At 42.2% G+C, this 19,276-nt stretch overlaps 1 protein-coding gene across 4 annotated transcripts in view; it reads left to right on the top strand.

Annotated features, from left to right (window-relative positions):
* Positions 1-19,275, top strand: part of LOC133407829 (ras-GEF domain-containing family member 1C-like) — a 44,008-nt gene extending 24,733 nt beyond the window's left edge. For all 4 annotated transcript variants that reach the window (XM_061686097.1, XM_061686096.1, XM_061686099.1 and 1 more), the window contains 13 exons: positions 3,783-3,998; positions 8,215-8,337; positions 8,448-8,585; positions 10,593-10,814; positions 12,681-12,755; positions 13,272-13,373; positions 14,160-14,262; positions 14,342-14,421; positions 15,408-15,503; positions 15,578-15,673; positions 15,760-15,883; positions 17,380-17,452; positions 17,579-19,275. In XM_061686097.1, the coding sequence (XP_061542081.1) occupies positions 3,783-3,998; positions 8,215-8,337; positions 8,448-8,585; positions 10,593-10,814; positions 12,681-12,755; positions 13,272-13,373; positions 14,160-14,262; positions 14,342-14,421; positions 15,408-15,503; positions 15,578-15,673; positions 15,760-15,883; positions 17,380-17,452; positions 17,579-17,603 (1,473 nt within the window). In that variant the 3' untranslated portion in view covers positions 17,604-19,275. The remainder of the gene's footprint in view (positions 1-3,782; positions 3,999-8,214; positions 8,338-8,447; positions 8,586-10,592; positions 10,815-12,680; positions 12,756-13,271; positions 13,374-14,159; positions 14,263-14,341; positions 14,422-15,407; positions 15,504-15,577; positions 15,674-15,759; positions 15,884-17,379; positions 17,453-17,578) is intronic.
* The last annotated feature ends 1 nt before the right edge of the window (position 19,276 follows it).

Below are 19,276 nucleotides of genomic sequence, written 5' to 3' on the forward strand. Positions count from 1 at the left end.
TCCAATCAACCTACCATGCATGTTTTTGGGATGTGGGAGGAAACCGGAGTGCCTGGAGAAAACCCACGCAGGCACGGGGAGAACATGCAAACTCCAGTGTATCAAGTGTATAAATGTTTTTTTGGGGGGGGCGGGATAGGCTCCAGCACGCCCGCAACCCTAGTGAGGATAAGCGTAACGGAAGATGAATGAATGAATGCTTAGGTTCTTAATAAGCATGAATCCTAATACATCATGAATTAATGCAAAGGCAGGAGGTGCACAATTTGATGCTGATCCCAGGTAAGTTTATTAACCTAAAGAAGGAACCCTTCTGTCTATGCAAAAGTGCGGTGATTTCTAGAATCTATGGGCAGGAAGATGTTACTTTTTGAAAATAACAGCATACAAGAGACAAAGTTGCAGGTTTCAGAAAGCCAGTAAGACCACCCATCCCCCTTAGCCTTTTGTTTGCCTGTCTGTGAGTGTTTGGGTCGAGGTGTGTACACATGCATGAAGCAGTGATCCTGTGTCGGAGAAAAGGACGGGGGGAGAACAAAGAGAAATGGGAGCCATTCTCACCGGAAACTCGAGACATGCACTTCTGCACGCCAGCGAGTGCTTGGCCTTTCACCCCAGGCACCCGGGACCCTGCTCTATTGCGGTGACTGACAGCAGGGGGGCAAACCTGAAGGTCACTTGTCGATGAAACGATGCCGTTCTCAAGTTTCTTCCAGGAACAAGAGTGTGTCTAGTTGATCAGTATCATCATTTGCTTGAGTTTATTTGTTTGTAACAGTGTTTCATGTGCAGTATCAACCTGTAATTTCCAAGATGGTATACGGGTGTACAAGTGTATAGCGCTTTCCACCCTTCAAGGTCCTCAAAGTGCTTTTAAACTGTCACCTCATTTTCCCAGCCACACAATGAATAGCGATACTGGGCTTTGGGGTTGAGTAGTTCTCAAGAATACAGGATCGAACCCACATCCCTCAGGTTGCGAGACGATCACCTTACACACCCGTTCACACAAGCTTTAAACTATTAACTGGTCAGCTGAACCTAGTTGCTCACCAAAACAGCTGCACCTGCCAAGTCACATAAACAATCCCTTCGATGAACGCTTGTATCCGGGATCTTGTTCTTTCGGTCACGACCCACAGCTCATGACCATAGGTGAGGGTAGGAACGAAGATCGACCGGTCAATTGAGAGCTTCGCCTTTCGGCTTAGCTCCTTCTTTACCACAACGGACCGATACAAAGTCCGCATCACTGCAGACGCTGCACCGATCCGCCTGTCAATCTCCCGTTCCATTCTTCCCTCACTCGTGAACAAGACCCCAAGATACTTGAACTCCTCCACTTGGGGCAGGATCTCATCCCCGACCTGGAGAGGGCATGCCACCCTTTTCCGACTGAGGACCATGGTCTCAGATTTGGAGGTGCTGATTCTCATCCCAGCCGCTTCACACTCTGCTGCGAACTGCTCCAGTGAGAGGAGGAGCAGTTCGCACAGCTTGATGAAGCCAAGCAAAAAGCAGAGATGCAATACTGAGGCCACCAAACCGGACCCCCTCGACACCTTGGCTGCGCCGAGAAATTCTGTTTGTCGCCGATTCTGTTCATAACACAGAAGTCCAATAACAGACTCCTTCTGACAGGGGATTCTGCCAGACGTTCCCAGCAGACCCTCACAATACGTTTGGGCCTGCCACGTCGGACCGGTATCTTCCCCCACCATCGGAGCCAACTCACCACCAGGTGGTGATCAGTTGACAGCTCCGCCCCTCTCTTCACCCGAACACATGCGGCCGCACGTCCGATGACACAACCACAAAGTCGATCATCGAACTGCAACCTAGGGTGTCCTGGTGCCAAGTGCACATGCGGACACCCTTATGCTTGAACATGGTGTTCGTTATGGACAATCCGTGATGAGCACAGAAGTCCAATAACAGAACACCGCTCGGGTTCTGATCGGGGGGGCCGTTCCTCCCAATCACGCCCTTCCAGGTCTCACTGTCATTGCCCACGTGAGCATTGAAGTCCCCCAACAGAACAATGGAGTCCCCAGCGAGAGCGCTCTCCAGCACCCCCTCCAAGGACTCCAAAAAGGGTAGGTACTCTGAACTGCTGTTTGGTGCATAGGCACAAACAACAGTCAGGACCCGTCCCCCCACCCGAAGGCGGAGGGAGGCTACCCTCTCGTCCACCGGGGTGAACCCCAACGTACAGGCGCCGAGCCGGGGGGCAATAAGTATACCCACACCTGCTCGGCGCCTCTCACCGTGGGCAACTCCAGAGTGGAAGAGAATCCAACCCCTCTCGAGAGGACTGGTACCAGAGCCCAAGCTGTGTGTGGAGGCGAGTCCGACTATATCTAGTCAGAACTTCTCGACCTCACACACCAGCTCGGGCTCCTTCCCTGCCAGAGAGGTGACATTCCACGTCCCTAGAGCCAGCTTCTGTAGCCGGGGATCGGATCGCCAAGGTCCCCGCCTTCGGCCACCGCCCAGCTCACACTGCACCCGACCCATATGGCCCTTCCCACAGGTGGTGAGCCCATGGGATGGGGGACCCACGTTACCCTTTCGGGCTGTTCCCGGGTGGGCCCCATGGGTGCAGGCCCAGCCACCAGGCGCTCGCCTTCGAGCCCCACCACCAGGCCTGGCTCCAGTGGGGGGCTCCGGTGATCCGCGTCCAGGCAAGGGAAAACGAAGTCCATTGTTTGTCGTCATCATTAGGGGTCTTTGACCCCTAATGATGAATAAAATACCCATTATTGTAAAAGGTAATGTAATGAGCAAAAATAGTCATTCATTATAAATTACATTGACTATTAAAACAATGAATAAAAACTGTATTTTCTTTATAATTTGGAAGACAATGTAGTTTGAGTGCCCTGCCCTCTGGCTAACAGACAGGAGGAAGAATAGGCATTGTCAACATCTTAATAACGTCTGACATGTTGCTCAAGATCGCTCTGTCAGCTTGTTTTTTTCTTCTGTCAGTTTTACCAAGAGGAACCTTAGACTATATATTTGTGCTGTATCTGTGCACAGCTCTCAGTTTACACAAAAGTTCACTAAGTGCTCAGATGCAGTGTCAGCCCAGTGAAGGAAGCAACATGTTGAATTTTTAAAGCGTGTAACCCCAATGCTTTTGTACAGCGAAAGACATACTGGAAATGGAGGCCACGCAACTCATTTTACAGCCGGTTTCCTTGGTGACTGAGTGACCCATATTTTCATTGGATCTTCTGTCATGTGGGAGACAGCACAGCTGTTAGGGCGGGGGTTCCTATGTCCCCCAATGACAAGAATAGTGAATGATGCCCTGGTTGGATGACTAGAGGTCAGAAAACAGTGCATCATACAGTATACAGTACTGCTCCTCTTGACAAACTAATGTATCGGCTTTACACGATCAGGATTTTTGGGTCCGATTACCGATCAGCGAGTTAAAAAAAAACGATAACGATCACTGATCCAATCACAAGATGGAGGAATGTGTCTATTTAAATGACCTGTTCATTCACTGTATATACTTGTGTACTTAATTGCTCAAAAAATGATATTTGCATTAAATAATGTATCTTTGGTCCTCTATTTAAAGCCGATCAGCATAAAACGCTAAATATCGGCCGATACCGATCAGCCCGATAAAATTGGTGTAAAGTCTACTAATGTATTATTTTTTCTTTTATTTTTATAGTTAACATGCATTCCTCATTCTGTCCTTTTTTCGCCCCTAACCTATAACAATAACAATATAGTTTCATGTGCATTTCTTTCTATTGCAGCCAGGAATGCCCCAGACTGTGTGCTCAGGCACCATGTTCACCACTCCTAGTGGCTTCAGCCCCCATCTGGCCTGCACTGAGCCTGAGGAGGAGGAGGAGGCTGCACAGGAGGGCCAGGGCCCGGCGGCTTGCTTGGCTGATGGGCCCCCCATCAGCTCTGCCTCACTGGAAACGCTCATCCAGAATCTCGTGCCTACTGCTGACTACTATCCTGAGGTAAATGGCACTAGAATTACACTTTGTAGAGCACTGAGCTCTAACACCAAGCAGAATAAACTTACCCTGGGATCATCACCAAATTGTGCACCTCCTGCTTTTGCATTAATTCATGATGTATTAGGATTCATGCTTTTTAAGAACCTAAGCATTCATTCATTCATCTTCCGTTCCGCTTATCCTCACTAGGATTGCGGGCGTGCTGGAGCCTATCCCAGCAATCTTCGGGCGAGAGGCGGGGTACACCCGAACTGGACGCCAGCCAATTGCAGGGCACATATAAACAAACAACCATTCACGCGCAAATTCACACCTAAGGGCAATTTAGAATCTTCAATCAAACCTACCATGTATGCTTTTGGGACGTGGGAGGAAACCTGGTGTACCCGGAGAAAACCCACACAGGCAGGGGGAGAACATGCAAACTCCACACAGGTGGAGCCGGGATTTCATCCCCGGTCCTCAGAACTGTGAGGCGGATGTGCTAACCAGTCGGTCGCCGTGCCGCCAAGAACCTAAACAAAATGTGATAGTGAGCCTTATTTAAAATAAATAAATAAATAAATAAAAAAGTCTCTTCACCTTGTGACGTAACTGTCATTTAGTTTATAATAGAGATGCTGGCAGTGCCACTGTGATGATCAGCTTTGTGGATCTGTTGAAAGAAAGTGCGGCAAAAAGGTGGAATTTATTTTATGATAAATTGGGATTCTTCCAAGAATTTAAAATTTTTCTGCAAAACAAACACAAAAAGATACGACAAGAAGGTAATAATTGCAATCACACCTATGGACAATTTTGAGTCCATGTATTTGGGACGTGGAAGGAAGCCGGATTACCTGGAGAAAACCCACGTAAACATCTACAACATGCTAACGTCACACAAGAAGGCTAGAGCGGAGATGTGAACCCCAGAACTGTGAGGTGGAAATGACAACCACTCATCTACCATACCGGCTCTCTCAGAATTTGTATCCAGCTTGAACAAAATATTCCATGCCTGCAAAGAAATCTGTCATATTTCATTTGGCAAAAAAATTGAACTAAAACAAAGCAAAGCAAAACAAATGTATTTATATAGTGCATTTCATACAAAAGGTAACTCAATGTGTTTTATATGATTAGAACTATTTAAAAACAAAGAAAAAAAGAGAAAAAAAGAAGAGAAGGAAGAGAAAAATTAAAGTACAATTACAACAGCGTACAGTGCCAGAAACACCATTTAAAAGTGTAAATGCTCTAAGAAGCATGAGAAAAAAGAAGAGTTTTTAACCTGGACTTAAAAACATTCACACTTGGGGCTGATCTCACTTCTGTTGGCAACTTATTCCATTTGTGTGCAGCATAATCACTAAATGCGGCTTCACCGTGTTTGCTTTCGACTCTACGCTCCACTATCTGACCTGAGTCTATAGATTTCAGAGCCCTACTTGATTTATATTCCATTAGCATTTCTTTCATGTATTCAGGACCTAAAACATTTAGTGATTTATAGACCAGTAGCAGAACTTTAAAATCTATTCTAAAGCTGACTGGAAGCCAGTGTAAAGACTTTAGAATTGGAGTAATATTCTCTGACCTCTTTGTTCTGGTCAGAATCTGAGCTGCAGCATTCTGAATGAGCTGCAGTTGTTTAATGCTCTTTTGGGGGAGTCCAGTTAGAAGACCATTACAGTAGTCAAGTCTACTTGAGATAAAAGCATGGATGAGCTTCGCCTGCTCTCCTTGGCACATGCAAGCCTTCACTCTGGATATGTTCTTCAGATGGTAGAAGGTTTAGTAATTGTTTAGTAGTTCAGTAATTGACTTGATATGACAGTTGAAAGTCAGGTCGGAATCTATCAGTACACCAAGTTTTCGGACTTGGGTCTTTGGTTTTTAAAGACAGTTACTAACAGCAATCCTCTTTTCTTTATTGCCAAAAACAATTATCTCAGTTTCGTTGTGGTTTAATTGACGAAAAGTTTGTATTGTTCTCCAAATAAGAGGCGAAGCGTGTTTGATTCAAGCTGATGTTCACTCCAAGTTGAGGTTTACTATAAAACTGACACACAGCAAAAAACAAACAAACGTATATTGAAACACAAAAATGTTCAACCAAACCATGTACTTGTCTTAATGAAAGTCCGCTACCTAATGAAACAACACAATTAATTAAAAGGGCAAAATGTGGTACTGTGTTTCACTGAAGGGGTGTCCTCCTCTTCTTGCTGTTAATTATGCTGCATCTCTTCCAGTAGACCTCAGTGTTGCTTGGCATGATGTGCTACTACACTGAAGGTGTGCAACACTAAATTCTGACTTACCTGGATATTGGAATATCTCATAAAACCAGAGCTGCCAAATGTTTACAGAACTTCCGTATTTGGTTACGGAAATCACTGAACGTTTCCTCCTTACAGCCGTAATACTGATTGTTCCGGGTATTGGGGAACGTGTCCACATTGAACAGCTGCTTGGTGCATGCTATTTTATTACGCTGCCCGGCTGCCAATCTGCGGACGCAAAAGTTCTCTTTATCTCCAGTGTCACCACATTGTAAGTCACTGATCATTGCCTCCAGGGTAGTGAATAAGCTACACTTCTTTCAATGCTTCTTACAAAAGTGTTAGAAAGGGAGGACGAGGAGAGGATGGGTGAAGACGTCCTAATTTCTAAGCTATTGTTAGAAATGAATTAGTACGTCACTGCTCACGTCACTTAAGAATGTGGGCAGGTTAAAAGTATATTATTATTCTTAATAAATATTTGTAAGATAACCTTTATTAGTCCCACAATGGAGAAATTTGCATAATTTCATACGCAATTGTGTATGTAGGAAATATAAATATATTAGGCTTTACACGATCAGGATTTTTGGGGCCGATCATCGAGTTTAAAAAAACGATCACCGATCCGATCACAAGATGGAGGAACGTGTCTATTTAAATGACCTGTTCATTTACTGTATATACTTGTGTACTTAATTAATCAAAAAATTATAATTACAATAAATAATGTATCTTTGTTTCTCTATTTATGCCAGTGAGGCATAGTGACAGACAGAACAAATGAATGCTCTTCTATTAGATGGCAGGAAGTAAATACAGTAATTAATGTATCCACTTTTTGTGACATTTTTGTTTGTTGGTGTGCTGTGAGATTTTTCAATTGTAAAATATGTTCCTTGACTCCATAAAGGCTGGAAATCACTTTTCTCGTCAGATCGTGTATTCTAATCATTCAGGTCAAATCAACATTACATGACAGAAATAATTGGTCCTAACTTACTACAAGTAAATTATTTTTATGTAAATGACTTCACCCACACCAAAACTTTAGACCATGATTCGACAGAACGGGGGCATGTTTACCTATAACCATTGCTGCTACCACTCACTTGCTAGGCTACATAACATTTTTATTGCCTGCTTACAAGCCGTATCGTATTAAAAGTACGTGAACATACCTCAAGCAAGCCTGAAACGAACGTCCTCTCCTGTCCTGAGCACCTGTGACCACCAACACACGTTTTCCCCCATTTTGTCCTTAGAATACAATCGGCACAATCCACTCTTGTTGTCGTCACACGTACAAGAAGTACAACTATGATCCATACATAAACTATCCAATTCAATCTATCAGCAATGTTATTTGTTTGTTTGCAAAATAGTGGTGAGTTTTAATTTTGGCGTTTGAGATCTAATTACTGGTAACCTGCATACATAGAGCCGGCACGGTGGACGACTGGTTAGCACATCTGCCTCACAGTTCTGGGGACCGGGGTTCAAATCCCGGCCCCACCTGTGTGGAGTTTGCATGTTCTCCCCGTGCATGTGTGGGTTTTCTCCGGGTACTCCGGTTTCCTCCCACATCCCAAAAACTAGGTTTGATTGAACCTGTAGGTTGATTGAAGACTCTAAATTGCCCGTAGGTGTGAATGAGTGTGAATGGTTGCGATTGGCTGGCGACCGGTTCAGGGTGTACCCAGCCTCTTGCCCAAAGATAGCTGGGATAGGCTCCAGCACGCCCGCGGCCCGAAAATGGATGGAATTAATCCATAGACACATTTTTCATGATGGAACGTCGAAATCTCATATACTGGCATTTTAATTGAGGCTGCAACTGTGTCCACCATTCCAAGGGTCATGTAAAATTATGTTTTAGCCATGTTAAAGCCTGGGCGCAGGTCTTGTTGACACGATGGGAAATAATGTTTCCTTCTGTGCTCTGACAGAAAGCCTATGTGTTTACGTTCCTGCTGAGCGCCCGTCTGTTCATCCCTCCTCCGGAGCTACTGGCCCGTGTGTGTGAGCTGTGCATCAAGCAACAACAGCTGGACCAGAGCCCACTTGATACGGTCAGTACAACGCAACAAAAAAAAAAACACCGCGCTCCTACATCCACAGGGTTCAGAGGACATCATGTAACTATAGGACTATCTTTATGATTGCTTTCATCCACCAACAGGCAAAAGTGCGCAAGTTTGGTCCCAAGATCTTGCAGCTGCTCACAGAGTGGACGGAGACATTTCCGTCTGACTTTAAGGATGAGAAGATGGTTGGACTCCTTAAAGACATCATCCACAGGATAGCTCCCTGCGATGAGGTCATCACATAATATTTATTTCATCTTTGTTTGGGAATGATTCTTTGAAGCTACAGTTCGAAGCATCTCTGCTATAGTTGTGGCCAGCATTACGTAACACATACAGTATATACGTATGCTATATAGCTTGAATAAGGAATGCAGTGATGGGGCATTAAATTCTGCTAAATCACTACCAGAGTGTCAGTGTGAGGTTGAGTAGGCACAGCACAGTGTTACACAATCTTTGCACGGCAGGGCTGAGTGGAAAGAAGGATGTTAAGAGGAGTGGTTGTATGTCCAGCCTCAAGGGAGAATGGATGGATGGCTGCAGAACACTGGGGGATGGGCTTCAGATGACAGAGGGGAAAAGGTAGAAGAGAAGAAGGACAAAAGAGCAGGAAGTAGATTTGAGGGCAAAAAGAAGCAAAGAGTAGACAGTGATGAATGTGCTGCTATTTATGGCCCGTGTGTGGGGGGGGGGGATTCATTCATTTGTGAGACACACTGACCTCACGGCCTTTGTGACCAGAATTTGAAGGGAGGAGCGAAGTCAAACACTTACTCATCGCATCACTGCAATTGCAAGTGTGGAAAAACATCAAATCAAGCACATTTTCACAAAATATTTGAAACATCTGTGAGCTAGAGCATTGAAATATTTTTGTGGAAATAGTTCCAAAAGACCACTTTACAAATGCCTAGACTTGTTCTACAATATAATAAACATTTTGCAGTACAATAGCTGGTGGGAAAAAAAAAAAAAAAAAAGAGTAATATTTCAAAGAAAGGGTTGTGAAGTTACAAGGATTAATTTGCAAAATTGCAATAAAACATGTTTTAAATTTGTAATATTACAACAATATTCATCCATCCATTCGTCATCTCATTAGGGTCACCGGTGAGAGTCTGTCCCAGCTGACTTTGGGTGCGAATCGGGGTACACCGTGGATTGGTCGCCAGTCAATCACTGGTCACACCCACTGTAGATCGCGTTCACCAACATGGTGCACCAGGTAGCCCCCAACTATCACATTAGCTCACCGGCCTGTTCATTTTTTTTGTTTGTTTTTTTTGTTTTTTACTAGTTTTACTATTCTTAAAAATAATAATAAGAATAGTGACCTTTACCAGTATTTGTTTTGTTGCAATTATTTATTTCAATCACACTTGCATTGGTGTAATGTTTTTAATTATTTTTACATTTTCTTTTGAAGTGTAGTTCAAAGGTATATAATACCTCCAATAGAGTAGCATATAACCAAAGCATAACATTCGTGGAGACAAGCTATGACGATGAGATGATTTACCCCCAAATAATTTGAGGACATTTTACTTTAGAAGTGTGTGTAAATTTGGTAGCCCTTCGCATGAATCAGTACCCAAGAAGTAGCTCTCAGTTTCAGAAAGAGTGGTGACCCCTGCTGTATATAAACAATCATTCACACTCACACTGACACCTATTGGTAATTTAGTCTTGAATTAACTGAACCTGTACATACCAAGAGAAAAATATGCTGAATTTAAAAGAAGAAAAAGGTAAAAGGTCAAAATATATACGGTATGAAAGAATAAAGTCAGAATATAAACAACTTCATATCAAAATTTCCACACAAATATCTGAAGACGATAGAAACCCAACAAAAGGAGATTTCGGTATATAACAGACACAACCGTTTATAACACTTCAGACAGATCATACCGATGATGGTCTTGATGTGACAAAAAACGGACTGCAACATGGCAAGACCCTCAACAGCCCTCATTGTTATGCAGACATTTATGCTTGTAATATTACAACTTTGTTTTTGTAGAATTATGACTTTTGCTTGCAAAATGTGACTTTATTCTTATAATACTTTGCCTTAATACCTCGATCTCTTTGACTTCATTGTAATCGTTTTTTCTTTTACTTCCAGTGCGTCCCTCATACTTCCTGGTATAGATCTATAACCTACTGATAAAATATTCAAAGTCCTTCATTAAGACTTACTGACTGATGCCTCATCTCATTCTTCTTCTATGCAGGCCTACTGGAAAACCTTAAACCAGGTGCTACAGAAGCTGAGCCAGAGGCTGGCCTTGATGAGTCAGGAGGAGGAGAGCATCGTCAAGGTCTCTCTCAATGCCTCCCACATCTCCGACAAGCTTGTGGCCTTCAAGACCAAGCCCCCACCCATCCAGAAGGACATGCTCTCCATCTGCAATGACCCTTACACACTGGCACAGCAGCTCACCCACGTGGAACTGGTGAGGGAAGGGATGAGGGTGGAGGGAGGTCAGGAAATGAGATGATAATGAGGATGGATGAGGAGAAATCGTTGGTGGAGGATTTGTGAGGGAAGACCAATGTCGGTCAAGCATTGAGATTGGACAGGATTGGAGAGGAACGTATAAGGGGGTGAGTCTGAAAGAAGAAAGTGGAACTAGCTAGGCTGTATTGTTACAAACTGCCACTTAACTTTAGGATTCATCATTTAGTATTCACAGCTCCCCCACAGGGCGTCCGAGGACTTCAGGGGAGATACAGCAACTTGAGAAAAAATACAGTATTCCCCTGCAAATACAAATTGCCAATAGATTCCACAAAATGGCAGCAAAGCACTACTATTCTATTAAACAGGACTTTGGTCTGTCTTAATAGAAGCGCCTTCCCTCACTTAAACATAGTTTCTTGGCACCAAGTTGGTGCTAAAACATTACTTTTATATTAGGCAGGGCGTTAGCTAGAGCACAACACCGAATAGAATTCTATAGAATTTCAACAATAACCGCAGATGTAACAAAGTGCTATACATAAAATACAAAAGAGAACAAAAGTAGTAATACAATCATAAATAACAAAATGTAATACTGTTTTCTAATTGAAATATACAAGAGCTCCCTTTACATTGGCATGCAGCATAATGTAGGTGCATTTTTATTCCCTCTTGTTGCATATGTGTGAGGCTGTTAGTGGATGAGAGAGAGGAGCAAGACTGAAGTCTCCTCCTTTCATTCAACGTTGAGATGTCAGTAAGAAGAGCAGCAGATTTGTTAGTTTTCAAATTTTGTATTTTTTTTTCTCTGGGCACCTCGCCTCCTTCCACATTCCAAAATCATGCATGTTAGGTTCATTTGAGAGTCTAAATTGTCCATAGGTGGAAATGTAAGTATGAATGGTTGTTTGTGTATGTGCTCTGAGATTGGCTGGCGACCAGTCCAGGGTTTACTCCGCCTCGTGCCTGAAGTCAGCTGGGATAGGCTCCAGCTCACCTACGAATGAGGTTAAATGGTGTGGAAAATAGATGGCTAGATAGACGGGATAACGTTATGAATTTCTATTTCCATGCCAGTGATGTAGTGAGCACGTGTAGCTCGACTTCCCATAGCTGATGTCATGTTGTTCTTCTTTAGACCGCAAACTGGATGAGATTGAATCAATAGCGCCTCTGTTGGTTGCAGCGAAGTCGTGCACTCACGTTTGCAGTCATTTAACAGATGAATGCAGTGAGACAAACTACATGGCAAAAAGAGCACCACTGATTGCATGCACAATCTCTTGGGTCTGTGTGTGTGTGTGTGTGTGTGTGTGTGGTTGTGTCAGCGTGTATACCCTTGTCTGAGCGCTGACGTCACCCCACAAGTCAGTCATGCGCCTGAGGCAGCAAACTACGTGGATAAACTGCTGCAGTAAGTGTATTAGATGTGACAGCTTCACAATCTTCCACCCCCACCCCGAACATCCACACACACACGCATGCACAAACACACACACACATCAAACAAAGATCTACACACTCTCACTTGACATTACAATAATTTGCATTGATTTCCTTGAGTCATAACAAGTACCGGTAAATGCCTAACGAATAACCTTACGATGTGTGTCGCATAGATTTTATTTTGATGGTGGCACGAGTTGACAATAGGTCAAATGAGTCATTTTACTTTTCACATGTACAGTACGATACTGACAATATTGTCATCATAGATGATAAAATTTCTTCCCCTTTGGACCAACTTAATTCCAATGAGTCACGTCAATGCGTCATTACTTTCCTCTATTGATTGACTTCCATTACTGAAACGAAAGAATTATTAATGTCAGTGTGTGTGTTTGTGTGTGTTTTCCAGGAACATTTGAGTCATATTGGACCGGAGGAGTTTGTTCAAGCTTTCGTTCAAAAAGGCCCCCTAGATGGAACCCGGGTATGTTTTCATTAGTCAAGTTTTTAATTGTATGATTGTATGTTTATTCTATTGTTTTTTTATTTGTTTTGTTGAGCTTGCTAAAAAAAAAAAGCATCCATATCTAACATGGTAAATTCATAAACTGGATGTGGTGTGCTATGTGGCAAATCGGCGTTTGCTCGCAAAGGCTCTCAAGGTCACAACCAGCAAACAGTGAGATCTGTGGTGGGGTGTTGAACAAATAAATGTAGAATGCTGTTTTTTTGTAGTATTTGCTTGCTGTCTCTGAATCGGCATATGGTCTTCCTCACGCTATCGATCGTGTGACTCCTGCTGTCAACCTGCTGCTGTCTTTGTCATTTGTGCTCGCCCAGGGGGTCGTCCTGTGGACAGGAAGCTAATTACCATTAGAGGAATTCCCTACGGAAGCATTTCCGTTACTCACTTGTATTTTCTTGTTCGTGTGTGTGTGTGTGTGCGTGTGCGTGTGTGTGCATGTGTGTGTGTGTGTGTATTTACATTTTTGTGCATCAGCAACAACCATGCTTCAGTGACCAAAAGAAAACCTCCAACCTGGAGGCATATGTCAGGTGGTTCAACAGGCTGTGTTACCTGGTAGCGACTGAGATCTGCATGGTGAGTAGTGGCTATGGGTACACTTATACTGAACAAAAATGTCAATATATTTGCATGTTTATTGTGGCCATCTTAAAGCAAACCTTTGCAATAATCATGCTGTATAATTAGCAGCGAGATATGCCACACGTGAGGTGGATGGATGCGCTCACTAACACAGTTTTGTGAACAAACAATATTGAAGAAAAATGGGCCTTTTGTGTACATAGAAAAGGTCTTAGCTCTTTGAATTTGGATCATGAAAATGGGAGCAGAAATAAAAGTATTTAATTCATGTTTTTTGTTCAATGTATTTCATTTTGCGGGTCAGAACAACTTAATGGCACCAACAGTTTGTATTAAAAAAAAAATCTCCTTGTGTGGGTACATTGTATATTTTTATGACAATTGTTTTATTTTTCTTTCAACAGCTTAAACTGTGGTTGGTCACCATGATTAGCAGTAAAATTGGTACAAACCGTGAGCCCCCTCAAGTGGTTACTTATGTATATACACACGTTCCTTCTGTGCAAGGCTTTCTGCAATCACGTTTAGATAATTTTAACAGATCTGAATGTGTTTTTGTTTGTTTTGTTTTGTTTTAGACCAAAGACACTTTCCTTCGATTTCAGCTCTTTAAATGTAAATACTGTTTGGTTCCTTTATTAGTCTGTGGCAGGAAACTTCCACTCATTGACAACCAAGCCATTTGACCTTTAGTGAAAGAAATGCCTAGTTAGAGTATGAAGAAAATAAGGAACAGACTGATCGGTTTCACTGTGTATGTATTATGGTTGTCTATTGCAGCCTGCAAAAAAGAAGCAGAGGGCCCTGGTGATAGAGTTTTTTATCGATGTGGCTAGAGAGTGTTTCAACATCGGAAACTTCAACTCACTCATGGCCATCATCTGTGAGTCCACTAATTTTATGCTTGATTGAATTTCAAAGCATCACATTACATTAATAATTCAAATGTCTCCCCTCCTTAGCTGGAATGAATATGAGTCCTGTGTCGAGACTGAAGAAGACCTGGGGCAAGGCCAAGACTGCTAAATTCTTCATTTTGGAGGTAATAACATTATTGCACACACCCATTCACTAAGTGACATATGCAAAGTAGTGTAACAGCCACACATGAAAATTAATTAATTTATTAAATAAATGAATTTAAAGTAAATCATGATGAAAAAAAAGAAAATGTATTCTCATTTTAAATGTAATCATTTAGATTTAAGTGAAATTAACTTAACCAATTTATTACAAATGAAAACAACATTGTTAAATGGATATGCATTGAATTGTATTCTATTCAATCAATCAAACAACAATTAGACAAAGTATTACAAAATAGATCAAATGAAAACAATATATCTAATCTCACTTTTAGTAAAATCGGCTTAATGCAAAAAAAATATTTGTGACTCTTGATAAATTCTCGTCGGGTCAGATTAAACGATGGAGGGGGCCTTTGGTCACCCCTGAACTAGACTGGTCCCAGTCTGAGCCACAGCATGTCTATCATAATTTAATAAAATATAAAATATGTTTAGGTAAATGATTTGTACAAGAATCACTTACACTCATGTGTTACTATTTTTCTTACAACATTACAGTTAACTGCCGTTTAGCTCCAATGGTGACTTTTCTCATCGGCGGACACATCGTTTCATCGCAAATCCGCCGTGTTGACTGTGTATGAAAAGCAATAGTTTTCGATCAGAAATTAGTCTGGGAATACAGTACCAGCATATCATGTCAGACTGAGTTGTGCCTAAATGTCGATGGGATCACAGAGAAACAGACAAGCCTTGTTTGCTTCAGGTGGGAGGAAACACATAAAAAGTCAGGATTGAGCATACCTAACAGGTTAGTTTCACCGAGTCCGTTACCACAGTGACTGAGTTAGAATTCTTCATCCCCAGCTCTTTGAAACAGATTGATCAGGCTTTCCCCCATGTCGGGGTCAACTTACTCCGGGTTTTCACATAAGCTGCTTGCTGGAATGCCCTCCAGGTCCTAATATGAAGTTGACAGTGTTGCGCCTTCCCTTGACAGCATCAGATGGATCCTACGGGAAATTTTTACAACTACAGGACCGCCTTGAGGGGAGCCGCTCATCGCTCTCGGACGGCCAACAGCAACAGAGAAAAGGTTGGCCCCACGTTGCCTCACTGCTTCTCTCACTCTACCTCTTGCTTCAATACCACTTTCTTTTCCCACCCCAGATTGTGATCCCCTTTTTCAGCCTGCTCATTAAAGATATTTACTTCCTGAATGAAGGATGCGCCAATCGACTTCCCAATGGCCACGTAAACTTTGAGGTGAGATACTCTTATTTATTGTGACCATCCCCCCCAAAAACATTCTCTTTCTATGTGTTTCTGAAAATAAGTTGAACTTGTTTTAGAAATTTGTGGAGCTAGGCAGGCAAGTTGGGGAATTCATGATCTGGAAGCAGGTGGAGTGTCCATTTGAGGAAGACCAGGCCATCCTTCATTACCTCCACACTTCCCCCATCTTCAGTGAGGACGGTTAGTGCATGTGTCATGTCTTGTGCACATTCTGCTCACTCAGGCCCAGGACATGCAGAAAGATAATCAGGCTGTTTTTGTCCCGATTTTGCCCCTTCCCGACCAAGGACAAGAAATGCCAGACTATATTATGTTTTGTAATATTATCTTTCAATCTGAGGTGTATTACGAGTGAACTTGTAACGATTATAGGGTCTGAAATGGGTCACGTTCGACAATCTTCAATATTAAATTCAGTATTTACGACCAAAAAATCTTCGTGTGTGCGTGATGAAAGTTGCCGCTTCCCGTGTTATGAGTCTGTGAATTGTGACTTAAAACAGAATGTAGCCAATCAGGAAGCGACCTGACTGAGGAACCAGTAAGGGTCCTCTTCGTTGTTGCATTGCTATGTTTCTTTTTCAGTTTTGTTAGATTACGTTTGATCATGCGAGAGTTCAGTCTTGGTGGTGAAACAAGATCTTTATGGGGGTAGTGTTTTGATGCCTGCAACACATTCCATAAAAGGTGGGACGGGGGCAGGCAAATTTGAGAAATGCTCAAAAAACACCTGTTTAGAACATTCCGCAGGTGAACAGGTTAATTGGAAACAGATGAGTGAGTGATGAATGGGGATAAAAGGAGCTTTACCGAAAGGCTCAGTTGTTCACAAGCAAGGAGAGGGTGAACTTCACCTCTCTGTGAAAAACTGTGTGAGCAAATAGTCCAACAGGTTAAGAATGTTTCGCAACATAAAATTGCATGAAATTTAGGGATTTCCTCATCTACGGTCCATAATGTCATCAAAAGATTCAGAGAATCTGGAGAAATCTCTGCACATAAGCGGCAAGACCTAGAACCAACATTGAATGCCTGTGACCTTCGATCCCTCAGGCGCCACTGCATTAAAAACCGGCATCATTGTGTCAAGGATATTGCCACGTGGGCTCAGGAAAACGTCAGAAAACCATTGTCAATTTACACAGTTCGTCGCTACGTCTACGTATGCAAGTTAAAACCCTACTTCAAAGCGAAGGCCATATATCAACGACATCCAGAAACGCCACCGGCTTCTCTGGGCCCAAGCTTGTCTGAGATGGACTGACACAAACTGGAAAAGTTGTGCTGTGGTCTGACGAGTCCACGCTTTAAATTGTTTTTGCAAACCATGAAGGTTGTGTCCTCCGAACCAAAGAGGAAAGGGATCATCCAGATTGTTATCAGCGCAAAGTTCAAAAAGCCAGCATCTGTGATGATATGGTATGTGTTAGTGCCTATGGCATGGGTTATTTGCACATCGGTGACGGTACCATTACCTCTGAAAGGTACATACATGTTTTAGAGCAACTTATGCTGCCATCCAAGCAATGTATTTTTTTAGGGATGTCCCTGCTTATTTCAGCTAGACAATGCCAAGCCACATTCTGCACGTGTTACAACAGTGAATTCTTCAGGTGTGCCTTATGAAGGTATTGCCATTTAAACACTCAAATGTCGAATAAAATGTTTCTCCCCAGGACTTTACCTCGCATCCTATGAGAGTGAGAGTCCAGAGAACCAGGTTGAAAAGGACAGGTGGAAAGCTCTCAGGTAGGTGTCAGTTAAACAAAATATTGTAGAACTCTATGTAAGCCTTACACAGTGTTCAGGTCAAATTTGAAGAGTATGCAAGTTTTGTGAGCTTCTCTCATTCAACATCTTTGTTCTCGCATGAAGGTCAAACGTTCTAGGAAAGACATGAGGCACTGACGGCAGCTTACCCTCTCGCCAGCGAGGGACCGCATGTTCTCATTGCACTATAAAGAACTGTGAAGGAACCAAGCTGGTACTTAGGTGTTTTCTATAAAGAAAAGATGAATTTAAAAAAACAAACGATGATGAACAGGATTCATCAAGAATATGGTGTGAAGAAGAAAAAAAAGATGTGAAAATAATTAAGCTACTGAACAAATGATGACATAGTACCATGATGAAGATGTTCATTTTACTCTGTGAAGACATGGTTACTACCACGGAGAGTACAGTTACAGGGAAAAACACTTTATCACATCAAATTCCTACTGATGCTGTTGTTGTTTTGGTATTTGCTTCACTCTCTTTTTCTCTCCCTCTTAGGTCAAAAGCCTCGATAGCTATTTTATTTGACGTTTTTCTTACATTGTAATGTACTGTAATGAAACTTTCCATGATGTGACGGGTGCTGGATTGCCCATTTCAGATGTTGAGTTTTATACTGTCAGTCTACTGTAGTGAAGGAATTACTGCGTGTGCCTGGGAAGATTGGGAAGTATTTTAAAATGTGTGTGTGTGTGTGTGTGTGTGTGTGTGTGTGTGTGTGTGTGTGTGTGTGTGTGTGTGTGTGTGTGTGTGTGTGTGTGTGTGTGGGCGCATGTGTGTGTTTGTGCCTGTGTGCATGCATTCTCTTCTCATGAAGCATCCATGTCTACTGAGATTGTCTTTTATGAGAATGACTGGAAATCTTTATTTAACTTTCATTAGATTTGTTTTTATTATTTATTGTATTATATTTTGTAGGGTGGGGGAATATGTTCTGTTGGAAAAGTGTTTACTCCTCTCAGATGTATTGTGGCATGAATGCGGGAAAACTACAGTTAGCTTAGCCACATGTGTACATTCAGCCCTCATCTTTCTGTTCCTCAGGAAGTCTTTTCACTTGACTGATGTTCAGTTGTCTTGTTATATTTATGGAGATTTCTGTGCTGACAGATGTATTGTTTATATTGTACTTTTCCTTTGTTTAATATGAAGTGATATGGCATGTTACAGTGGGTTATTTCTTAAAGGGGAATTGAAGCGATTTCACCTTGTATTGACTATTACTGCAAGCTATAATGATTATGCATTCTTACAGTACATGTGAACGAAGGACAGTGTTACGTAACGAAGGGAAATTGTGCCATACGAATTTACTAGTTCTGAAAATTCAGGTCCATCTTACGTGAGGTGTGATTGTTTGTGCGTTTGTATTTGGCCTTTTTCCTCATGCTTTTGGAGCTCTTTATAAGGATGGCTTCATAGGGAGCAGAACCAGTGTAATTAGAAGCATTTCAAAACCACCCTCTTCTTTATGATTGCTTGATGTCTGTATTTCCTCTTTGAAAGACTAATAATTCTGCTCCTTATTCATAAACCTTCCCTGTAACCTTGCTAGATCATGCCACAGATGTGGCGTGCAACCTAAGATGACCGGTTCTGATTACATTTATCCTGTGATTTCGATGACAATCGACTACACAACATCCATTGCATTCAATTTTACAGCAGATGTGTGTTTAAAAGATGGGTTTCACCAGTGCTTTCCTTTATTTAGGTCAAACTGAAACCTTTGATTGCAGCATCACTGCAAAATGTGTGTTCTTTAAAACCTTTAATAAAGTAAGCCATGCTCAGTTG

This window comes from Phycodurus eques, chromosome 9 (genome assembly GCF_024500275.1).
Source record: "Phycodurus eques isolate BA_2022a chromosome 9, UOR_Pequ_1.1, whole genome shotgun sequence".
Lineage (NCBI taxonomy): Eukaryota > Metazoa > Chordata > Actinopteri > Syngnathiformes > Syngnathidae > Phycodurus > Phycodurus eques.